Source organism: Lemur catta, chromosome 18, assembly GCF_020740605.2.
Source record: "Lemur catta isolate mLemCat1 chromosome 18, mLemCat1.pri, whole genome shotgun sequence".
In the NCBI taxonomy this organism is placed as follows: Eukaryota; Metazoa; Chordata; class Mammalia; order Primates; family Lemuridae; genus Lemur; species Lemur catta.
In genome coordinates, this window is record NC_059145.1 from 37016878 (window position 1) to 37040689 (window position 23812).

The following is a 23812-nucleotide window of genomic DNA, read 5'->3' on the forward strand; positions in this document are numbered from 1 at the left end:
TGCGGACAGGGATGCACGTGAAGGGGCAGAGGATGGCGAGCAGGGTGGGCGAGGGTACATGGGCACAGATGTGCAGACGCACTTGAGGAAGGCGCTGATGTCGTTGTTGTTCAGCTCCAGGTACTTTCTGTACTCCTTGGCGTAGGCCTGCAGTGGGATCATGGCCTTGTGCACGGCATTGGCGATCGTGGCCCGTAGCTCCTCCACCAGGGGCTCATGGAGCCCTACCGACTCCAGCAGGGGGTCACCGCTGATAAAGATGTCCTCCATCACCAGCTGCGGAGGGAAGGGACAGGGGCACGGAGCTGGATGGGCCATGGGGCAGGTGGGCAGAAGGGCTGGAGATGGGGCGTACTCCTGAGGAGCAGGGGGTGGCCGAGCACATGGGGTGGGGGCAGGGAGGGGGATTGCTATACTCTCCAGGCAAGGCCAGAAGCCACCATGAGGCCCTCCAGGGGCAGCATCCTTGTCTGCTTGGGCCTAACTCAGCCCAGTGCCAGGGCAGGAGCAGAAGGGGCAAGCGGGTCACAATGGCTCTGATCGACCAGCAAGGGAGACAAGAAGGGACTTGAGTTACACAGGTTCTTGGGCCTGGGATGTGGCCTGTGCACAGCTAGGTGACTAGTGGGGACTTTCGACAAAAGGTTCTGTGCGTGGAAGTCAGGTCAGACGTAGCTGTGGCAGGAGTGGTCCAGCAAGCCCAGGATCCAAATCACAGTTCTGACACTTAGCAGCTATGTGACCTTAGGCTAATGATTAAGCTTCTCCAAGCCTCCTCTACAAAATGGGGGTGTTAATAGCTCACAATGCAACTTATTGTGAGGATTAAATGAGGTATCGAGAACCACAGGGCTGAGCACACTGCCCAGCCGGTGGGAGGCCCGTGATAAAGTTTAACCGCTCTGACATTTGTGGCGGCACCCCTGGGCAGGTAGCCACCAGCAGCCAGGGCAGCTCAAGCTGCAGCCCGTACCTTCTCCAGCTGGGGCACAGCGTGGGTGGCCAGGATGCCCTTGTCAAAGAGGTTGAGCAACGATGTCTCGAACTGTTCCAGTGGCGTGCTGTAGTGCACCCCAGAGCTGTCCAGCACCAGGTCTACGGTGAACAGGGGATTCCTCCGGGGCCTGCGGGCAATGGCTGGCTGACAGCGGGCAAGGGCCCAGGAGGCCTGCGGGCCAGAGGCCCAGCCCTCTGCCCTCGCTGCCAGCACCACGGCTCTCGAGCTTCTCTGTCACAATGCTCGCCTCCTCCTTCCTCCCAGGAACCTCCAAGTTACCAGGGAGGAAGACCCAGGCCAGCCAAACAGGCTCCTTGGCCCTTGCCACATGCCCCGAGGTCCCTGGGCACCACAAGGGACGGAGGCCCCCCACCCCTTCCTGAGGTCATCAGGGCAGGTCGCCGGACCCCAGGCACTGTGGCGCCCACACCCTCCCCAGGAGCCCATCATCTTTGCCTTCAGATACCCACTGCTCACCAACAGCTGTCAGGTCTGGACCCCACCGCCGGGCCCTGAGAATAAACCCAGCTCCCAGATGTGACCCCAGGAGGGACTGCCTGATCTGGCCTTGTCCCAGTGACCTCTCCCACTGCACCCTAAGCAGCCCTCCCACCCCACCCCATTCCAGCCACACCAGCCGGCCTTTCCTTCCTCGGCTGCCCAAGCTCTTCCTCCCCGTGGTGCCTCTGTGCATGTTGGTCCCTCCACCGGGTACCTCACCCCCACCCCTCGCATCTCCTCGTGACTTGTTCCTTCTCACATCTCCGGTCTTGGCACAGACGCCACCTCCTCCCTGATCCCCTGGCAAAGGCCCACCCCCAGCATCTTTCACAGCCCCTGCCAAAGTCGGCAGTGATCCATCTGCTCATTTGTTTGCTTGCTGTCTGTCTCCCCTGTGAGACCAGGGACCACCTCTCTCTTGTTCCGCGAGAACCGTGCCTGGTTCATGGCAAATGCTCAAACACTGTTTCTCCATGAGTAACTCAATGACTGCCTGAGTGAATGAAGAAATCCAAGCTGGAGCTGGTGGGACGATGCCCCAGAGTCTACAGGGACCTGGCAGTGCTGGGCACCCTGGCCCTGGCTGCCCTGGGGCCCCCACCCTGCACCACCCCAGCCACTGGGCCCTAGCAACGAGCGGCTCTGGTGTTGACAGCTGCCTCTGCCCAGCTGGGCCCCACCTGTAGGGGCTGTTTGTTAAGTCTTCGCCCCAGACCATGTCCTCGGTGCAGTCGAGCACGCTGCAGCAGGCGTCGCTGATGAACTGCGTGAAGCTGGCCAGCGAGTCCTGCACCAGGAAGCGCAGCGTGTCCTGCAGCATGTACTTGAGCAGCTCCATCAGCTTGCGCAGCTTCGACATGAGGTACACCTCCCAGTTGGTCTCGTAGAGGTTGTACCAGCCCTTGCTCATGTCGCGCAGGCTGCTGCGCATGGCTACCTTCAGCGTGCTGATCCAGCTGTCCTTGAGGAACATCTGCACCTGGAGTGGCCGCAGGTATCATCACATGGTCACCCAGGGACCTACCGCCCATAGCTGCTCACTGGGGGACTCTATGCCTCAGGGTGTTCAGGGTGGCCTCAGGACCCATCTGACTGTGGAAGGATCTCCCCCACCCCAGCTGACTGCCAAGCCCTGCCAAACAACACCTCATGTGACCCTGGGGGCCCAGGGCTGCTTGAGGAAGGTGGGAAGGAAGGAGGAAGGGGGGGAGGACAGGCAGCAGAAACAGGGTTTTCCCTCCAGCCATGGGAGAGACACAGAGACTCCGAGACAAGACAAGAGAGAGGCAGAGAGACAGAGAACAAGACAAAGACGGGCAGAAAGGGAAAGACACACAGAGAATAGGGCAGAGAGGCTATACCCCACCTCCCTCACACTCCAACCCTCACACCAACACGGGGGTGCACAGGGCTCCTGCTCCCCTTTCTAAGATCGGGGGTCTGCTTCAGAGGCGCCCAGAGTTGGGATGGAAAGTGGTTGAGAAGGAGCCTGCCCTGGTTGTCCCTTTCTCTCCAAGACAGCCTTCTCCCTCGTCCCCACCCCAGCCTCCAGTGAGGTCTAGGGAGAGGCCAAGGCCAGCTTTGGAGAAAAGCAGGGGCTCGAAGCTTCCCCTCATGGCCTTCCCTTGACCTGTGCCCGTCAGCTCCGAGTGTCTGCCCTGCGTCTGCCCCTCTGTGCCCTTGATGCCCACGCACCTGGGAGAAGGTCTGCGACTGGATCTGCTCGAACTCCTCCAGGCGGCTGTACTTGGAGAGGCTCGAGTGGAACAGGGACATGGCGGTCACTTTGTTGCACTCAGCCTTCACCTTGCTGAGGGCCGTGATGACCTCTGGCCGTGTCAGCAGGGACACGAAGGTGAAGTCCTCCTTCTGCTCCCGGAAGGGGTACTTGGGGACACTCACGAGCCCTGCAGGGGTAGGAGCCAAGGGCCAGCATCAGACCTGCCTGGGACACACCAGGGATCAGCACGGATGTACAGGGTGCTTGATGGGGGACCTCTGCCTCCTCCCTGGAAGAGATGCCCATGTTCCCAGAGCCTCTCTTTCCCTACAGCCTGCCCAAGTGGCCCTGTGGTCCCACAGCAAGGTGCCCACTCTGGGATGGGTAAAGGAATTCCCTCCAGGCCCCCCTGGTCACAGACTTCTTTGAGAAGTGACTGAGAACTGTGGACCCTCTCCCATCCACTCCCACTCATGCTGCACACAACCCTAAGGCCAGTCCAGAGCCCACCCTGAAGCTCCAAGGAAGGAAGACGTGGGCACCAGGGCCCCTCAGAATGCCCACTACCCACACCCCAGCCTGTGTCCTGGGCACATCACACACAGGAAGCCAGGTCCAGGAAGCTTAGCAGGGATGTGTGAGCTCAAACAAGGAGGGCTCTTGGAGACCTAGGGTCCTGCTCTGAGAGTTGGTCTGCACACATCATGTGGGGCAGCAGCAATGGCAAATCTACTTTTGCCAGCAGAGAAGAAAGGGCTATATGTCATCCAGGTCAGATCATCAGAACCCCTCCCATCACTTCTGAATGACTGCTTTCCTAGTGCATGTCCACCGTGACTTCCGCACTACTCAAGACTATTTTCAAAAAGAGCCTCCCCGGCCCCCCACCCAATCCAGCCCTCCAGGCAGCTGGGAGAAGTGGGACGAGTGCTGGGACACGCAGGCGCAGGGAGTGCTGGGCTGATGCCCACAGCACCAGGGCAGATGATCCTAGATGGGAGGCTTGGGGGCTCTGGCCAGGTGGGCCGCCTTGGGAGCTTTGTCCTGTGACCCTCACCTCGCTCAGGCACCTTCTCCTCCTCCTTCTTGGGCAGGGTCACATAGGAGAACGTGTCAGGCTTGGAGGAGACGATTTGGTCGAAGTTGATCTTGTTCATGCTACGCTCATAGTCCAGGCTCACTTCTTTGGCGAGACTGCTGAGGTGCTCTAGAACCCTGCCCACAGAGATGGGAGACGAGGCATCAGGGGGCGCTCCACGCCCCCTGTTGACCCCATGCTGTGGGCCAGCTGGGGTCCAGGCTCTGCTCTGGCACAGACCTGGGAACACAGTTCGGGGCTTCCCTTCTGGCTATGGGCACACCCCCACCTGGCCCTGAGCCACTAACTTCCATCACTCTTGTCCCCTGCTCCTTTCATGACCCGTCCCCATTTTCTGGTGCCAATCTCTGGAAGCCAAGTCTGGCTTCGGGGGTGGGATGGGGGGCAGGAAGCCTGGAGGTGTCGGGGAGGTGCCCACTCACGGCCTGCACCCCACACTGCCCCGTGGCTCGGGGCTCAGGGGAGCATGCCTGTCACCGAGCTCCTTGGCTTTCATTGAGCAAGTGTGTCTGCACCTGGAAGGTGCTGAGAACCAGTATACGCAAGGTGGATGTGAAGCCATGACTGAGCCTAAGTGTAAGTGACCCCTGCACTTCACCCCTAAACTTGGCCCTGAGATCTGGAATTCCCAGGCCTGGGGAGAGCTCGCACACCATCTCCACTCGCTCACACAGGCGGGGCCCCTGGGGGCATTTCACTCACTCTGAATACGATCCTGTGCCCGGTGTGCGGGGCACCTGGCTGGGCTTCTCCAGCCTTTCTGTCCCTTGACTTGATCTTTCCCATCAATCCCTCCCTCCGTCCCACCTCTGCCACCCCTGAACAGGCCATTTGGCTCTGGAAATGGCATCACAAGGGACTCTCGGTCCCCTGCAGCCCACTCTTGCACCAAGAGCTGTAGGATGTTGCCAGAGAACTTCGCTGGCAGGGGACCGGTCTCACCTTCAACACACTCTCACCTTGGCCTAGAAATCCACTCACCTCCCTCAGAACCTGGAAAAGACTATTTCTTACCTTCTCTGCAAACCCACAGACTTGCCCTTCCACTCTGGGTGACAAGTGCCTTGAACTCCATCCAGAAGCAGAAGCCGCTGGACTGGAACAACCCCATCTCCCCACCCCGAGGCCCACAGTCCTCCACTGGTAGGAGTCGTGCCTGTTCCCAAAGAGCCTGGCAAGCCCCCCATTATGCCAGGCCCTGCTGCGCCACCTTCTCTTCAGTCTCCTCAGCCCCTCCGCCTCCCCAAACTCCCTCCCAGTGGCCCCCCCACACGCCAGTGTCCCCCATGATTAGAAGCCAACCCTCGACCTCACTCCCCCAATCATGGTGTTATCTCCCTGTGACTCCTTATGGCAGAACAGTTCTCACTTCCTCCCTCCCCTTTTCTCCCCTGAGCCTGTGCTGCTGTAGCTGAGCTCGCAGCCGGCACACCACCCAGACCAGCTGTCCCTGCTGGGCCTCATCTCAGAGACCCCAGAGACATGGCACAGGGCTCTCTCCCTCCGCCTGCACCGCTTTCTTCACGGAGCTTCTGGGACACTCTTCTGGCTTCCTCGTCCCCTGACTTCCTAACCCTGGCCTGTGACAGGGCCAGTGCTGAGATCACCCCTCTCCCCCATACCTTCCCACCACTGGGATGTCTCACAGCATGTCATCCCTGGAATGTGCAAAAGCAAACTCTTCCCCAGTCCCCATCCCTGCCCATGCCTGCCCTCCCCGAGCCCCCTTGTCTCAGGAAGCAGCAGGCACCGGCTGATGGGCTGATCAAAGCCCAGGGAGAGGGTCCTTGGCCTCTTCCCTTTATTGGTGCCACCTCCAGGGAAACCCCAAAGGGATCTACTTCTCTCCTGCTCCTGCTCCACTACCCTGCTCCAAACCACCATCTTCCCCTCTAGCCTGGTGATGGCATTAGTCTCTTCCCTGGCCTCCCTGCTTCCACTCCAGCCTCCTTACAAACCATTCTCCACGTGGCAAGGAGAAAAAAGATATTTTAAACATGGAAATGATCAAACCGAGCCCCTGCTCAAAGCCGCCAGTGCGTTCTGTGGGCTGTAGGCCAGTCACTACCTGCGTGATGTGGCCCAGCCTCCCCCCAAAGCATCTCCCCACCACCGTTGTCCTCTCACACTCCACCCCAGCCATGTTAACACTGTCCTGCTCCTCGAATACCCCAAATTTGTGCCTGCACTGCTGTTCCCTCTACCAGAATCCTCCTCTGCCTCACTTTTTTAGGCTTCAGCTCAAATGTTATCCCCTCTGTGAGGTCGTCCTTGGCCAACTAATAGAAGCTGGCCCCTCCAGGACATCTCTGTTCCCTTGTCTTGCTCTGTCTTCAGAGTACTTATCAGAACCCCAGATCACCCGGATTTTTCATGGTCTTCCTGGCCACGCTAGAGCCCCAAGAGCAGGCCCCTTGCTGGGTATGGTTGCTCTGGTGCCCCAGTGCCTGGCACGAGATGGATGCTCCCCCCGCCACACACACACACACGGCTGCTTGCCTGTCTGCTGTCCACCTCTTCCCTTCATCCTCAGTTTTATTCTAGAATTCCATCTTTTCTCACCCGACCGAGGGAAAGGTAACTGCATCCCCAGCTCCAGGGGTCCATCTCAACTAGTCTACGCCAATCGTGGTGGAGTTTGCCCTGATTGCAATTGGTTTAGGAGCAGGAACATGTCCCTGTTATTAACAAAGACTGATGCAGAGATATGACAGTCAAGCCCTCTTGTTCTGGCTCTCTCAGGACGAATCTAGTGCCATCATGCTCCAGAGTTCCCCATGGGATCAGGCTGTGGCTAGGCATCTCCTTAAACCACATCTATGCCAGCTGCTCACTCTGAAATACCCTGCTTCCTTCACTCCCTTACAGATTTCTACTCAGAGGGCTCCATCAACAAATCATTTGCACAACAGGGTCTGCTTCTAAGGAACCGTCTCTAAGACAGGGCTGGGGTAGACCCTGGGCCTCGCTGTGCTCCTGAAACTGCGGCTGCCATCTTGGCTGCAAATGAAGCCAGCACACACAGCGGACAGAGCCCTGATTTACCAAGCCAGACTCCTTATGACAGGAATGCATTTCCCTGCTGTCTAAGCCAATCCAAGCCCACCGTGTTTGATACTTACAGCCAAAATCATTATAAATGGTATAAAACTCAAGAAGTAGAATTCTGGACAGCCAAGGTAAGCAAGGTGAGTACATCAATTCAAATCTCCTAGCACACCCCTGAATGAAAGAGAGAAAGAGAGAAAGAAAGAAAGATAGAAAGATAGAAAGAAGCAAGAAAGGCAAGAAGAAAAAAATAGCACTATCCAAACCCACACTATTAGCACAACTAGAATAAGGGAATGCCTTCAAATTATCTTTTAGTAAAAAAATAAACTTCAGCTGCCCGTTAGCTCTCTCTCACACCCTGCTGCGAGCCCTCACGGAGAACAAGGGCAGTCTAAGAAAAACTACAGAGGAATGGAATAGCAGTAGTCATAAGACTGATCTACAGTCCTGCCAGAAAGAGAAAGTACACCCTAACTGCAAATGTACTGAAAAAGACTCCCGTAAATCAGAGCACCTGCTACAAGGAAGGGACTGCAGTTCATGGTAGTGTTCTTTGAAAGGCATTACTTACGAGAGAGGGTAAAAAGGAAAGAAGAGGAGCCTTTGAAGAGTTCAGGGAAGGGAAAAGAAGCAAAAGTGAAATTTTGAGTCCTGCAGATCAGAGAGAACAAAAAAGTGGAGGACACACATCCCTCCTCCTAGGTACATGTGCGTGTACACACACACACACACACATACTCCCCATCCATTTAAAAAAAACTAATTTTCTACACTGACAGAAGAGGGCGTCCTCGAACCAGGAATCCTGCAAATCCACGCCATGATTAGGTGAAAGTAGACTACATTTATATGATTGTATAGTTTATATTTTTCTGTAAGAAAAAGAGAGAGAGCATCTTAACTGATAAAAATTCCCGTCCACCCTTAAAAAAATAAACAAGGACCAAGCAGAAGAATATCGTAACATAACACTTCAAGCAACTAAATAGCCTCAAACAAGTATTTGGGCATATGAAAAACCACTTTGAGTCAGAAATTCACAAATAAAACACAGAAATTTGTCTGTCCAGACAACAGGAAGAAAAGAGATTTAACTACGCTCAGGGAAAAAAAACGGAAGAGATAAAATTATCGCAGAGATGGAGGCTAAATTACAAGAAGCCCAAGAGAAAATAGAGTCAAATCAAAATGTAATAAAGTGTATTGAAGAAAGGCAGGAAGATAACTAAGAGAATGAAGATGAGAAAAAGAAAGAACTAAAGAGGGTCAGAAACTGGTGGAATTAGAAGATACGCAAAGAAGCAACAATACATATAACATATACAGCTATACAATGGAATCTCTGAGGAAGAAAAAATAAAACAATGAAATAGAACTGATATTTAAAACTATAATTCAATAAAAATTTTCAAAAATAAAAGAATACCTGCATCTATTCATGAATAGATTATAACATGAAATAATATGACAGAATTGAGATTAAACATATTAACCATATCAATAAATGTGAATGGGCTTAACTCACTTATTACAAGAAAAGATCCGTTGGGTATTTGGCAAAATTGACCCAGAATGTTCAACTCTGAAACATATTCAAATAACATGATTAGACTTTAAAGACTAAAAAAAAATTCTCAAGGCCTCCAAGGAAAAAGATCAAACAACTTACAAGGGAAGGGGCATTAAACTGTCATCAGACTTCTCAAAAGCCCCATACAAAGCAAGGCAACAAAAGAACCACATTTTTTAAAAACTCAAGGAATAAGGGTATGAATTAGAATTTTCTATCCAGTCAAGCTGTCCTTTAAGTATTAAATACACGAGAACTCAAGTAATTCTATACCCTGGAGCACTTCATGAGGAATCTAGTAGAAAAGGAATTTTATCCAACCAAGAGATGAGAGAGGAAACTTCAGAAAAAAGACTGACATAGTTAATAGAATTAATTGTAAATTGAAGACTAAAACAAAGGTAGAGATGAGAGTGGAAGAATATCATGTTAAAATATTACGTAGAAAAAGCAACTAAAAATACAAAGAGAAAGGAATGAGGGCCAGGCACAGTGGCTCATACCTGCAATCCCAGAACTTTGGAAAACCAAGACAGGAGGATTGCTTGAAGCCAAGAGCTCAAGACCAGCCTGGGCAACATAGTGAGAAGAAACGAAAGATGAGAGAGAGAGAGAGAGAGAGAGAGAGAGAGAGAGAGAGAAAGAGAGAGAGAGAGAGAGAGAGAGAGAGAGAGAGAGAGAGAGAGAGAAAGGAAGGAAGGAAGGAGGACAGAGGGAGAAAGAAAGGAAGGAAAAGAGAGGGAGGAAGGAAGGAAGGAAGGAAGGAAGGAAGGAAGGAAGGAAGGAAGGAAGGAAGGAGGAGAAAGAGAGGGAGAAGAAAGAAAAGAAAAAGAAAGAAAGAAAAGAGAGAAAAATTGGCTTGGTATAGTGATGCACATCTGTAGTTCCAGCTACTCAGGAGGCTGAGGTGGGAGGATCCCTTGAGCCCAGGAGCTCAAGGCTGCAGTGAGCTATGATGGTGCCACTGCACACCAGCCTGGGTGACAGAGCAAGACCTTGTCTCTTTAAAAACAAAAAAAGAAAGAAAGAAAGGAATAAGGAAAGCACAATAGGGTCAAGGCTTATTGCACAGGAAATAGAAGGAAGTTAGAAAATACCATTAAAAATGGACAGAAAGAGCTGATTTCAGGCCTGGATCTGGGGAAGTACCAGGTGAGCCTGGAACTTCTCGATGTGCCAGAAAGTAAGGATATGTTCAAAGAATGATGGAAACACATCAAAAGGACACAGGAATTGGAGTGAAAAGGGTTCCACTGCCAAATCTCGGACAATGTGAACATCAAAATAAAAAATAGTAGTAATGCACTATAACCCTTTGAATAAAATAAGAATCTGCGACTTCATATTGATAACGAGGACTCTGGAGATGAACAAGAAATTGTTGGATCCCCAACAAGCCCGTAGCACAGCGGGCAAAATAGCCCCGGACAGCTGTGGCCCAAGAGAACTCTCCCCACCCCCGTTAGAGCGCACTACTCACAGGGGCCCTTTGCGCATCCGGGGTGTGCTCATGGCCCACTGCTTGATCCTGCTCAGGCTCTGCTCGTTGATGACGCACTGGCCCTCGGAGGGCATGCAGTCCACATACAGGTTGTACAGCAGCAGCGCCTCCGTGTTCTTGCGCAGGGCATTGGCCTGGACCACACGCTGTGTGAACACGCGAGGGTCCTCAGCGAGGAAGAGAAGCTGGATCCGCGGCACCCAGTACTGACAGATCTGAAGAGGTGGCCTTCCTGGAGGCCAGGTGGGGGAGAAGGGGATACGCAGTCAGGCCGTCTCGCTGGAGCACTGGGTTCTGGCTGACTGCGCCGCTGATGCACAGAGGCCCTGAGCAAGTTGTTTCCCTTCTCTGACCCCCCGTTGCAACTGAGAAATGGGTATGACAACACTCCCTGCCCTGCCCACCTCACAGGGTGTCATGGATGGATGTGAAAAGGATTTGTAAACTGTAAAGCACTGTGTTTAGACAAGGAGTCACACAGGGGTGGCCATTCAAGTGCCCATGCCTCAATGCCACACCCAGGGCAGACGTCACTGATTGATGGGCCTCAGGCCCCTTTTCAACATCCTGCTAAAACAGCACTGCCAACTGCTTGGAGATGACATATCAGAGAATGACCATTTGCCCTTCCTGGGGTCTCTGAGTGATGGGTCCCCTGGTTCTTACTGATCAGGGTCCAGCCAGCCACAGGACAAACATAGCAAGGTAGAATTCAGACCTGAGCTGGCAATGCCCTAGGCAGGGGTGGCCTCAGTCCCAGGCTGGGCCAGACCTGAGTGGGGGTCTGCCTGGGGCAGAGGCAGGAACTTGTACCTTTAGCGGTGACCCCTCCATTCAGGATGGGGTTCCCCATCTCATCTCGCACCAGGCCTTTCTCGTCTGTCTTGTGCACCAGGTACAGCTTCTTCTCCTCGTCGTAGTCCAGGACGCCGACCTCACACCATTTGTAATCCAGCTTCTGACTCTTCGGGTCCTCTGAAACAGGAAGGGAACCCCTACCAGTGCTCCCTGCCACAGGGCAGGTGGGGGCTTCTGAGTGCAAGCAGCAGGTAGTGGGAATGGGTCTCAGAGGTCACTGGTCTGGCCTTTCTCCCACCAGGATGATGCCCTCTGGCTCCAGCAGAGCCAAGGCCCTGCTTCCTCCCAGCTGAGCGGGTCTCTGAGGAAGCCCAAGCTGCAGGAGCCAGAAAGACCAGGCTTCTCTGCACCAGTGCTCTGCACAACCCCCACGGGGCAGAGAGACAGGGTGACGGGGCTGGGACAGGAGGCACGAAAGCCCCAAGCAAATGGAAGACCTGTTGATAAGCCAGTTGTAAAGGTCATCATGGATAAGTGACCCCTTCAAGGTGATCAAGGCCAGAATGAAGCCCTCTCCATAGGCTGCCCCTGGCCATTCAGTCCCTGGTCCTTCGTATCAGAACAGGGCAGGGCAGGGCAGGGCAGGGCAGGAGACCGCTGTCCTGCAATGGGCTCAAAGTGGGCCTTGGGCCTGTTTGGTGAGGATGGGCCTCTCCCGACTCCTGGGCTGAAAGCCTGTGCCCACTCTCCAGCTCACCTCCTGCTGCTGCCCCTCACTCACTTCTCTCCAGCCACACTGCATGTCTAGCTATTCCTGTGACGTTCCGCCGTGCGCCTACCTCAGGGCTTTTGCACTGGCTGTGCCCCCTGCCTAGAACACTCTTGGCTCAGGTCACCTCACTGCTGCTTTGTTCCTGCTCAAGTGGCTTCTCCTTGGAGAGGCATCTCTGCCTAATACAGGCACCCTCTCACCTGTTACCCTGTTTTGTCCCTCATAGATCTTAAAGTCAAGCTACGTATGCATCGTCTCCTGGGTCACAGTCAGCCTCTTCATACTAGTGTCAACTTCCTAAGGGCAGAAGCAACTTTGTCCTATTTCGGTCACAGCTTTGTCCCTGGGTCTGGCATAGCAACTGGTACATAGTAGATGCTCAATCAACTTTTGCAGAAAGAAGATACACACACAGTGCCCAGCAGAGGAGGCCTCAGTACACAGTTGCTTCAAACTGATGGGCTCTACAGACTGGCTTGTGAAGGGAAGGGCTGGAATTCCAAAGAAATGCTCCCCACCAGCTGACACGAGAGAGCTGCATAAAGTAGGCTGCTGTCGAATACCTCACCTACTCTCCTTCTGTAGGGCTTTTCCCTTCCCTTCCTAGTAAGTTTCCTTCTTGAAAATGCTGGCCTTGTCTTGGCTCAGCTTAGATGACAAGATGTCACGGGAGTCCCCAGAGGCATGGCATACAAGAGGTCCCCAGCAGACTGCTCGCTGCTCACCCCTCTGCCCGCCAGTGCCACCACCGAGGCCAGGACCGTGTGAAGGGGGCAAGCAGAGCACCTCAGGGCAGGCGGGCACTTGGAGCACTTAAGGTTAACATGGCCCCAAACCTTCTGGTTTCATCACTAGGAATTGGAGATCTGGGAACAATGGAGTTAAATTATTTTTGTAATTAAGTCCAAAGTAAAGGGAACATTCTGGGCTTCTTGTCTACTTCATAGAAACTGAGTCCAGCATGAACACATTTTTTAAATGAAACATAAATTTCTAGCCTGCTTAATGGACTCACTGCGCAGTCTTAAAACCAGTCACTGCTCTCACAACCTTGCCTCCCATCCAGGGGCTGGCTCACTGGACCCACTTGCACTCCCCAACGCCTCGGCCCCCCAGTAGGCAGGGGACAGGGCAGCCTTCCGCCCTGCACAGGGGAACAGCCGCCTCCAACCTCCAAACGGATAAGCCAGACCTTCCCAAGATGCCTGCACAGACAGCAGGCGGCAGCCATGGACGCTCACCCTGGCACTGTTTCCGACAGCAGGAACAGTGGGGAGAGCCTCCACGGCCACCAGGGCAGGCCTGAGGCCAAAGGAGGAGCCAGGGGCACCGTGTGGGCAGATACAGACAAGGCCAAGACAAGGCAAGTCTGTGTGGCACCAAATGGGTGTGGGGGGGGTGGTATGTGATGGTGGTTGTAGACCTGTGACAGTAGGTTTGTGAGCGTGTGTTTGTGTGGTGAAAATGTGCAGTGAGTAAGACTGTGGGAGAGGGATAGTGTGTGTGTGTGACAGTGAGTGTGATCGCGAATGTGTGTGCCAGTGTGACAGAGTGTGTTGTCCACACAGGTGTAAGCGCTGAGGCCAGAGTTACAGCTGGAGCAATGGCGACTCTGGTGACGGGGTGGGAGAGCTAGAATTCTGCTTCTAATGCACGTTTGAACATTTCCAACAACCATGTATATTTTTGATTACCAATAAATCAAATATTTTTTTTAACACTAGACATCATCCAGCTGTCCCTTTCCCAGCCCCCCTGACAGTGTCATCCCTCATCCTTGCATGTCCTGCCTCTGTGGCTCCTTGACCTGTATCCCAGCTGGGAGGCCTCCAAAGGTCGCTCACCCCCCTGGATTGCCAGGTCCCAGAGGAGCCAGGAGTCCACGGCAGCAAACAAGACGGTGCCCCACCCTGGGCTGGCCCTGCTCACCATGCCCCAGGAAGTCGTCGGTGGGCAGGAGGGCCTTTCCAGGAACAGGTTTCCTGTCCAGAGACCCTGGCTCCAGGCCCATGTTGATCCACTCTCTGGGAGTCCGACAGTCAAACTCCTCATTGTCAAACACCTGGAAGAAAGCAGGCAAACACTGGGAGGAAGCAGCTCCTGGAGCGGGGCCTGGGTGGGCCCGACATGCCAGAGGATGGGGTGGCTAAGGAGCCTCCTCCCCAGATAAGGAGCCTGGGGGCTGAGGTTGAGCCCCTCTTCTGCTGCTGCCAGAGGCATGCAGGGTCTGGCTGGGTGAAAGCCTGGATCCCCATCCAGCCAAGGCCCCCCAAGGCTTGGACAGAGCAGTGTCTGGGCACTCACAGCAAGATGTGGGCTCTCTTTCCCCCTGGCCACAGCCATCCAGCCCAGGCCTGAGGGAGGAGGTGGGGCGCCCCACCCTGACTCGGAACGCTGGAGATTGGGGCTATCGGGAGGTAGCCCTTCATAGGGTGATGTGCAGCTACGTTCAGCTTCACCTCCCTACAGGCACCACCAGGTGAGAGACACTCAGGGCCACAGGGAGGAAGGGAGGAGATGGGGTGAAATCAGAGCCAGGCCATGCTCCTTCTTTCTCCTCCCTAGACTCAATTTCCCCATCTATACCCCAAGGAGGTGGTAGTAATGCCCTCCTCCCTCCCTGGTCTCCCCATTTCACTGAGCCAGGTGCAGTTCCCTACCCCAGGTGGCCTGCTCAAGGAGGCTTGGGCACTACTCTCGGGTGCCCATGAGTGGGCTGGAGGAAGAAGCCAGATGTACGGGCTTCCCTGGCTCTCAGCAAAGCAACAACGAATCAGCATCCCAGGGGTCTTAGGGTCCCTCCTGCTCCAGCTTGGGATGCTCAAGGTGCCTGGGGTAGGTTCCCATGATTGAGTGCCCTGTTTGACAAAGGAGTCCATATGATAGGTGTGGGGGTCCCCTTTTGGGCCTGACTCCTGAGCCTCAGCCGGGGTCTGTACCCCACACCCTCCATGGACCATTGCAGAAGCCGGCTCACCTTCAGCGGTAGATATATGGGGAAGAGCGGGTCATGGCCCTGTTCGATGGTGTGGGGGTGTTGGAGGTCTGGGTGCCTGGGCATGAGCTTGTTGGAGTCGATGCCCTCACTGCACAGCAACTGCTCGATGTCCAGGCTCAGGTACTGCTGCCTCCTCCTGGCCAAGGGAAGGGAGGGGACCTCAGGATGGCTTAGCTCATGCCAGGTGGCTCCATGGGTTTCAGCAAGGGCCCACGGGGTTGTGGTGGTAGGGGTGTGGCCCAGGAAGTGATGTGGTGGCTGGGGCTGGTGTCCCGGGCTCCAGCTACCCTTCTGTCTTGCCCTGCAGTCCCATTTCATTGACCCAAATGCCAACTTCCCTGCTTCCCAGCTTTCCAGCAAGGAAAACAATTTGCCCCTGTTAGGAGACCAAAGGGCTAGAAGATTTTGTCTAAGCACTTGTGCACAGACTCTGCCATGGGCATCGTCTCCTAGTGATCTGCAGTCCCTCATGCCCTAAGTCAGGCAGATGCCTCCCAGAGGACAGTCTCTCTCCACAGCCCACCCAACCGTACCTCTCAATCTCAGTCTTGCGGGGGCGCTGGCCTGGCAGCACCTGGAAGGGCACCTGCACCTTGGGCTCATAGGCCTGCGGAGGAAAGTCGGTCTGGGAGAGCAGCTGGGTGCTGGGCCCGATGCACTGCTGCTCAATGAGCTCTTCGAAGTTCTTGGGAACCTCAAAGCTTGTAACTGTGGGTAGAGGCAGAGGCAGGGTTTCAGGGCTCAGGCTAGAACCCAACAACCCCCTCCCCAGTAAGATGAATCACCAGCCAGGCAGGTACCAGGAGTGATGCTTTGGGGTGTGGGAAGCTCAGAGCTTGCCTGTGGCCGGGCAGGGGTGGGGAAAAGACAGATGTGGCACCTGGTACCCAAGGGGGTATGAGCTTGGAGGGGTGAGGGCCAGAAGGTCTGTTCTGGCCCTGCTTTCCCCATCCAGAGCCAGCATGCTTGGCCATTCCCATGTCCTCAGCACCAGGGGACATTGCTCAAGCCAGGTGCTGAGTTAAACCACAGGTGAGGGTTACAACTGGACAGGAAGATGAAACAGGATGATTCCTCCCATCTCTATCCAAGAGGGTCTGCCAGCACCTTGGAGTCTGATATTCACTCTCTGGGGCCATTTCCAGGTTCAAGGCATCCTGGATACCATAGGATCCCTGGCCCTGTAGGGCCCTCAAGTCACAAAATGCTGTCCCTGCTTAGATGACCAGGGCAGACATGTTTCTGTGCCAGGTCTGGGGAGGGAAATTGGTGGGGAAGGACCCATTGATAGGGTGACCAACCTTCCCAGCTTCCCTGGGACATAGGGTGCTCAGTGGAGAAGACAGCCCCAGGCAAACCGAGACCATATAGGTGGGGAGAGGGGGTGCAGGCACAGTCTTCAGGAGGAGATGGGAGAAGGACACATTTCCCAGGGGCTGGGTGGGCTCTGGACAGCTCAGTGATGGCTCCATCTACTTTCCTGGTAGAAGAAGGGTCCAGAGACTCCCAAGGACCCTGGGAGGCCCTGGAGACCCCCTCCTTGGGCCTCACTACCTCTCTGGGGTCAAGAGGTGGTCACACTGCAAGAGAGCTCCCCTGGGGAATGTCATCTGGGGCCCACAGCGCCTCTGGAGGCTGGGTCCGGGCTGGTGTGCAGGGCCCAGTGGAGGCCTCTCGCCCTCAGCAGGAGTCTGCTCTCTTACCAGGGCAGCCCAGTGGTCCAGGAACCCCCAGCACCAAAAAGGCCCAGCCACAAAGACAGTTTTCAGACCCCTAAGCACCAGCTCTTGAGCCTGTGGGTCTGTGACCCATTCCACCCCTGGACCTCTCAGGGGCCAAGAAGGAGCCAGGGCCATGAGGGCCACGCCACCTCCGGCCCCTGCTGTGCCCAGGGCAGCCTTCCCCAGCCCTCCATTTAGTCCTTGGACAGCAGAGCGGACATCCACCACTGGCTGTCAGGGCCCTGACTGTCATCTCCCTGTGGCCTTTGGGGGCTGCTTTTCCTCGTGTGGGTGGGGCCACCAATAGATGGTAGGAGCACTGTTCCCAGTGCCCCACAACCCTGGGATCCGTGGTTTGTAACCATTTTCTGGGTCACAGATACTTGTGAGACTGTTGAAAACAGTAGGCCAGATGCTCACATAGCTAACTATACAAATGCACGCATGTGTGACGTTTCCTGTGCCAGCTTGGGGGGTTCACAGACCCTGTAAGACCTGTGGGCTGCAAGAGAACTAATCTTGGCAGTGGCAACAGGAGCTACGCCTTTCCTGAGGGCAGAGAGGGGGGCAGACAGCCAGGACCACAGGACATCTGGGCCTGAGGGAGGGGGAGCGGCAGCCCAGACACAGTCCTGCCTCCTCTGCGCCCACGTTCCAGGGGAGGCAGAAAAGACACACATAATGCCCCTGTGACCCCAGCCAGGCAGACAGAACTGTGGCCATGGACCCCAGCCGCCCCAGCCCAGCCCAGTGTCATCGTCATGGCTCCACTAGGAGTAATGACGCTGCCGCAGCAGCTGGAGTTCACTGGGCACTCACTGAGAGCCAAGCCCTCGTGAAACACCTCATTGATCATCCTCCATTTACAGCTGAGGAAACTGGCTCATCCAAGAACAGACCATCTCCCAGAGGCCAAGGGCCCTGTTTCTAAATGCCCACCAGGACCTACCCATGCGGCCCTCCTGAGCACTGACCTTTTGGAGTAAACTTGTGGAGGTCAGCTTGCCACAGGAGGTTCTGGTTCATGTAAGGGCCATGGCACACATTCTGAAACCAAACCCCAGAGCCTGAGTGTGGGTAAACATCCCAGGGCCCGGGAGGGACCGAAGGCCAGGGGCCTCTCCTGAGGCTCTCCAGGGAGCCCCCTGGGAGCACGGGAGTCAGGGGCTGGGGGTGGGAGGGGGAGAACCAGTGAGTATGCACAATTCCTTGTTCAAAGACTACAATGGGTGACAAGCTGTGGCCACCTGGGCTACCCCTACCTCCACTCCACTCTGAGAATACTCCCAGCATGTGTCTAGAGGCTAAGCCACAAAGCAGGTGCTGCAAGGCCAGCAGGTATCTCTACAACTACCTCCTCTCCCAAGGGCCACTCTGTCACCACCAGTGTAGTGGTATTGGTGGGTCCTCACCCTGTCTCTCTTGCTCCTTCCCTGCCTAGAACCTTCCTAAGGCAGCCTGGGACCTATGGGGCTCTTCGAATTCTCTCCTAATCATTCCTTACCACCTTGCCCCTGCCCCCAGCCTCATGCCTTGATCTCTCCCCTCACATTCTACCCTCCTTCACATGGGCCATGCTCTCTCTAAGGGGCCCCAGGTCTTTGTGCCGTCTGTTCCCCTTGCCTGGGACATGCTCCCAGGCCCCTCACTCACCCAGCAAATGCAGACCCATCTTTTAGATCTCAGCAGTATGCCATCCATGGATCCCTCCCAACCAGAGCTGGGGGAGGAGGGCTTCGCCACCAAAGCCATTGTCCCATGACAATAGGGACATGGATGTCTCATCCCCACCGTGTCTCCAGGGCTCGGTCCAGGGCCTGGCACACAGCAGGAACTCAGTACTGATGGATGGATGGATGGATGGATGGATGGATGGATGGATGGACTGGTGGACGGATGGGGAGGTAGGGGGTTGGGGGTGGATGGATGGAAAAATTGACAGATGGATGGACTCATGGCCAAATGAACAGATGCACTGACGGAGAGAAGAATGAAAGGATGGGTGAATGGAACCCACAGAGAGGGCCCAGGCTTGGCAGGGGATGGCTGCCATACTCACCCCAAGTTGATCCAAGGTTCCAGGGCTGAGGATGTCAGAGTAGAACTCATGCTGCTTCATCAGTGGGTACTTCTTATCAGTGACTGACGGGGGCAACTTCTGAGGCTGCCCCAAGTCTGAGAGTGTGCGTGGGTCCAGGGGCAGGGGTAAAGGTTGGGGCTTGGGGTCAGGGCCTGGAGGAGGATTCTCCAATCTATAATCTGGTCCCTTAAGAATCTTCCCCAGGTTATACTCTAGGCTCGTAGGAATCCCCCCAAGACTGCACTGTTGGTCCCCAGGGGCACCACTGCACTCTGGGCCCTGCGGGGCCCTTCCTTGCTTGCAGCCTTCTCTGCCAGGCTGCTCCATGCTGCTTCTCAGGAAACGTTCCAGCCAGAACTCCTAGGAGAAGATACCCATGTCATTCAGCCCTTGCCAGCCTCTGTCTCAGCCCCCAGAGACACTGTGGTACCGGGATGCCTAGACTGCCTCCCAGCCCATGACCCACACCAGAAGGGAGGCGGGAGGGCAGGAGTGGTTTCCTCCTACCTGGACAGATACGCAGTGCCAGTGGGGCCTGCCCGGCATTCTGTGTGTGAGAAATGAGCCCCACCAAGTTAAAGGCTGAGTGAGGGGAAGCTCTGCAGATGACCCCCATTCAAGTGCCTCCTGTTGCACATGCCCACCCCCCTCCCTCATTTCAGAGAGCAAGGCCTGGCTTCTCAGCAGGGGCATACAGGGAGGCAGGCCCAGAGCTTGCTCACTGAATGAATTTCCCTAAAATGACTTTCAACCAGAAGCAACCCTGGGGCTCCCAGCCCAGCCCTGTCGGACTGCCCTGCTTCTTCCCAGTGTGAAGCGCCAGGCCTCCCTGCCACCTGTGAGCACTGGGCCATGTCCTGCCTCCCTCATGTTGCCCACTTTACCTTCCACCATACCCCAGGAGCCAAAGGACTAAATGGCTTCCACAGCAGGACCCCAACCCTGACCCTCTGTTGGCCCACAGATGCCCCTACCAGCAACAAAATGGCATTTACCCACCCTTGCTCTTGGGGTCAGCCCAGCTCAGGAAACATACACCTCTCTGTCTTTGCAAAGGGTTGCATGCACATCGACCACCTCAAGGACAAAGGTTTGCAGCATGTTTATTAGGGAATGAGCAAGCCCTTGCCAAGCCACTGTTGCTTCTGGCTACCTCCAAATGCATTACCAAGGGAAAGCCTTGGGCAGGAGAGCATTATAGGAATCGGACAAGGGTGTGGGGAAGAAGAGGTTTTCACATAATGCTGGTGCAAAAAATAAAAAGGAAATCTACAATTATCTCAATAAAATTTTCAATTAAAAAAAAGAATGTATCTTAACAAAAGGAAATAGAGGCCCAGCCCAGGCAAGTCCCTCTTGGCCCACACGTTCCCATTTTCCCATCCCTCTGCACACTGGGACAAGGCAGCCAGGAGCATGCAGTACAGGTCACTCTTTCTGCTAGGTGTTTTGTGGGACTGGCTGGTGAGGGCCCCCTGACGGATCATGCCAGGGGGCTCCTGCCTGCACTGAGCTGAGGGGTGGGATGGGTAGCCGGGGCTGCCTAGAACAAAGCTACCCGGCAGTGCCGAAGCAGCCTGCAGGAGCTGAGCCCACTTCTAAGAAGGGGGTGGTGAGTTGGCAGGCCACTTGAGGGATGGAGAAGGGCAGATGGGGCTCTGGCAGGAAGCCTAAGACACCCAGCCCAAAGGCTCGACCTGCCTTTAGCTAGTCAGGCCTTCCAGGCCGCCCCCACCAGAACTCTGCTTCCTGAATGCACTCCCTGGGGGCCAGCTGCCTCTCAGGGCAGGTGCTGGAGAAAGCGCCAAGTCTGGCCCACCTGTCTGACAGTCACCAGCCCTTCCCAGAGTGCTCTAAAGATCAGAGGACCCCTCCAGGGCTCAGCCCCATCATGCTGCAAACCCACAGATATGTTTCATTTTTGAACAAAATCACCAAATAGGGCAGGGCTTGGAGAGGCCAGGGTCCCAGCTCCAGAGAAGAGCTATTCTATTCTATTCCCCAGTTTTCTCAGCTCTCGAGTGGGCTTGAACATGCTTGGCCTGCTTTACTGGTGTGTTATAAGGAATTATAAGGATCTGTGGAGATAACAGATGTGCAAATGTCCGGGAAACTGCAGTGTCTCTGGGAGGAAAAGGAGTCCGTGATGGGTGGATCTGCTGTCATGGTGAACTGTTTCCCTCTGAGCAAGTGGCAGTGGGAGAAATGCATTGAGGTGTGTCCCAAGAAGGGAGGTGTGAGAGTGAGCTGCAAGCTCAGGACCTTGTTTCCTTCCATCCCTTGGCCCTTCACAATGGCTCCCTTCCTGCTTCGCCCGCACCCTGGCACCTGTACGTGGCCAGTGTGCACAGGAGCTGTAACAGACAGTAAGACCTCTGCTTGCTGTCACAGCCCCACAGTGACAGGAGCCTCTGCCTGAGAATGAGGGTGACTGGCAGAAGGGAGAAGGACATGGTTCCCAGCAAGGCCTCTGCCACTGATCACTCTGGGCTCCCCCTCGTTTTTGTGATGGAACTAGCCAACAAAATAGCACGGGTGGCCCTGGTAGACACAGTGTTGAGAATGGTGAATGTTATTAGGGGCTTAGGCTTATTTTATGCATCATATCATTTAAACTTCTGAGGTGGGAACTGAGACTATCCTCATTTCTCAGACAGGGGAAAACGAAGCTCAGAGAGGTTAAGTGACCTGCCCAAGGTCACACAGCCAGCAAGAGGCACAGTTGGAATTTGAACCCAAGTTCTGCCTTCTCCCCACTCAGGTCACCTGGGAGCCCTGTTGGCTTGCGCTAGAGGAGTCTTCAGGTTGGACTCACTGATATTTAACCCCACTTGACTCATCCACTCACCAAGTACTTGGCTGAATGGACACAGATGAATACGGGTATTTGATCCTCACAACAGGTAATACTATCATCACCAATCTACAAACAAGGAAACTAAAGCCCAGAGAAGTAAAGAAACTTGGAAAGGTCACACAACCAAGAACTGGAAGAAACAGAATGGAGACTGAGGTCTTCACCTTTGGCTGACCCAAAGGTCCATGTTCTGGTACCATAGCAGTGGTTCTCAAATTGGGTACCGTGGATCTCTGAGAGTCTGCAAAGTAGGTGCCTGTGGACAGGCCCCTAAGCAGAAGGGCTTCTGAGCTACCCACCTCTGATCTGACAAGGCCCCCATACCTTTATCTGTTTCACATCCCAGGGTTCTGTGTGAGCTCTCACTTGACAAATGGCTCTGTGAATTTTTTTTTTTTTTTGAGATAGGGTTTCTGTCACCCAGCTGAAGTGCAATGGCATAATCATACCTCACTACAACCTCAAAGTCCTGGGCTCAAACAGTCCTCCTGCCTCAGCCTCCTGAGAAGCTGGGACTATAGGCATGTACCACCATGCCCCGCTAATTTTTGTGTTTTTTGTAGAGATGGGTTCTTGCTCTTGTTCAGGCTGGTCTTGAACTCCTGACCTCAAGCTTTCCCCCCACATTGGCCTCCCAAAGTGCTAGAATTATGGGTATAACCCACCAAGCCCAGGTGGCTCTGTGACTTTAAGGGACTTTGGAAGTCTCTGCTCTTGTTGAGGCTACCAGGCAAACAATACTGTGGGTGGTTATTGCTCCCCTAGCCCACCCCCCCTTTTTTGAGACAGGATTTAGCTCTTTGGCCCAGGTTAGAGTACCATGGTGTCATCATAGCTCACTGCAACATCAAACCCCTGGGCTCAAGCCATCCTCCTGCCTCAGCCTCCCAAATAGCTAGGACTATAGGCATGCGCCACCATGCCAGGTTAATTTTTCTATTTTTTGTGGGGATGGCGAAGGTCTTGCTCTTGTGCAGGCTGATCTCAAACTCCTGACCTCAAGCAGTCCTCCCACCTCAGTTTCCCAAAGTGTTAGCATTACAGGCGTGAGCCACCGCCTGGATCCTCATCTACACTTCTGAAGAATTCACCTGATGCAGCCCCCCTCTGTGTTCCCACGGCTGTCTGAGGCGTTTCCCTCCCATGAACATCTCCCTGTATTATGTGTGTGCCTCTGTCTTTCCTGTCAGCCGGGCAGGAATTTTCAAGTAACAGTGATCTTGGACACTTGGTATCTAGCATGGGACTAGCACAGGCTTGGCACACAGGTGCCTAGAAAATATCTGCCAAATGATTGTGTGCACAAATGAAGGACTGAATGGGGTGAGTAGAGGAAGTTCATCTCTGTAACAACTCTGTTAGGGACGGGGGGGGGGGGGGGGGGCGGGGGGGACTGAGTGACTGATGAGGACCAGAATCTTCCCTGAATGTCCGTCCACAGGAGGAGGAGGGGGACACATGCTCGGCATGGGGGTGGGGCGCAAAAACTGGTCTGGTAAGTACAGGACTTAACGGCAAGGCAGTTTGGGTCACCGTCCTTCTTTCCCGCCGGCCAAGGCTCGGTCGGGCACCCGGATTCGTGCGCTGCCTCCTCCCTGTCCTCTCGCCCTCTGCCCTCGGCCCTCTGCCCTTATCCAGTCCCATGCCCGCGCTTGCCCCCAAATCCCTCCGCCTTTCCGACCTACCAGCTCCGCCGAGCAGTGCGGGTCGGTGGGCCCGGTCTCTAGGGACGGACTCCGGGCGCGTTGCTAAGGGGCGGGGCCCTCCGGCGGGGCGCTTCCGCCCGCCATCCGGGCGCGCGCGCACGCGCACGCGCACGCGCACCCTCTCCTCAGCGCCTCGTCGCGGGTCCTTCCGCCAGGACGCCTGGGTCTGGGGGCTCCCAGCACCGCCCCGGAGAGGAGCTGCGGGACTAGGGGCGGCCGGGGACCGTCAGCCCCCAGGCTCTCAGATCCAGGCTACATTACCCGCGGACCCTTCTAGAGTAACAGACACAACAGCCAAATGCAGTGAGAACTTTGATTGAATCCTGGCTTAAAAAATAAATAAATAAAAGCTATGTAAATTATTTGCGGGGAATAATCGGGGAAATTTACGAATTGGAAGTTCGTATTTAAGCCACAGCTGGGGGACACATGGTCCGGGCA

The 23812-nt window shown here is 54.9% G+C and overlaps 1 protein-coding gene across 1 annotated transcript in view; it reads right to left on the reverse strand.

Moving 5' to 3' along the window:
• Positions 1-23382, reverse strand: part of DNAH1 (dynein axonemal heavy chain 1) — a 67818-nt gene extending 44436 nt beyond the window's left edge. The window contains exons 1-14 of the mRNA XM_045530053.1: positions 23351-23382; positions 19316-19355; positions 18788-19168; positions 17703-17775; positions 15541-15715; positions 14987-15143; positions 13939-14071; positions 11253-11414; positions 10419-10671; positions 4276-4433; positions 3194-3405; positions 2179-2477; positions 974-1124; positions 83-276 (exon numbers count right to left, since the gene is read on the reverse strand). Coding sequence (XP_045386009.1) covers positions 83-276; positions 974-1124; positions 2179-2477; positions 3194-3405; positions 4276-4433; positions 10419-10671; positions 11253-11414; positions 13939-14071; positions 14987-15143; positions 15541-15715; positions 17703-17775; positions 18788-19168; positions 19316-19354 — 2387 coding nt within the window. The 5' untranslated portion in view covers position 19355; positions 23351-23382. The remainder of the gene's footprint in view (positions 1-82; positions 277-973; positions 1125-2178; positions 2478-3193; positions 3406-4275; positions 4434-10418; positions 10672-11252; positions 11415-13938; positions 14072-14986; positions 15144-15540; positions 15716-17702; positions 17776-18787; positions 19169-19315; positions 19356-23350) is intronic.
• Positions 23383-23812: the final 430 nt, after the last annotated feature.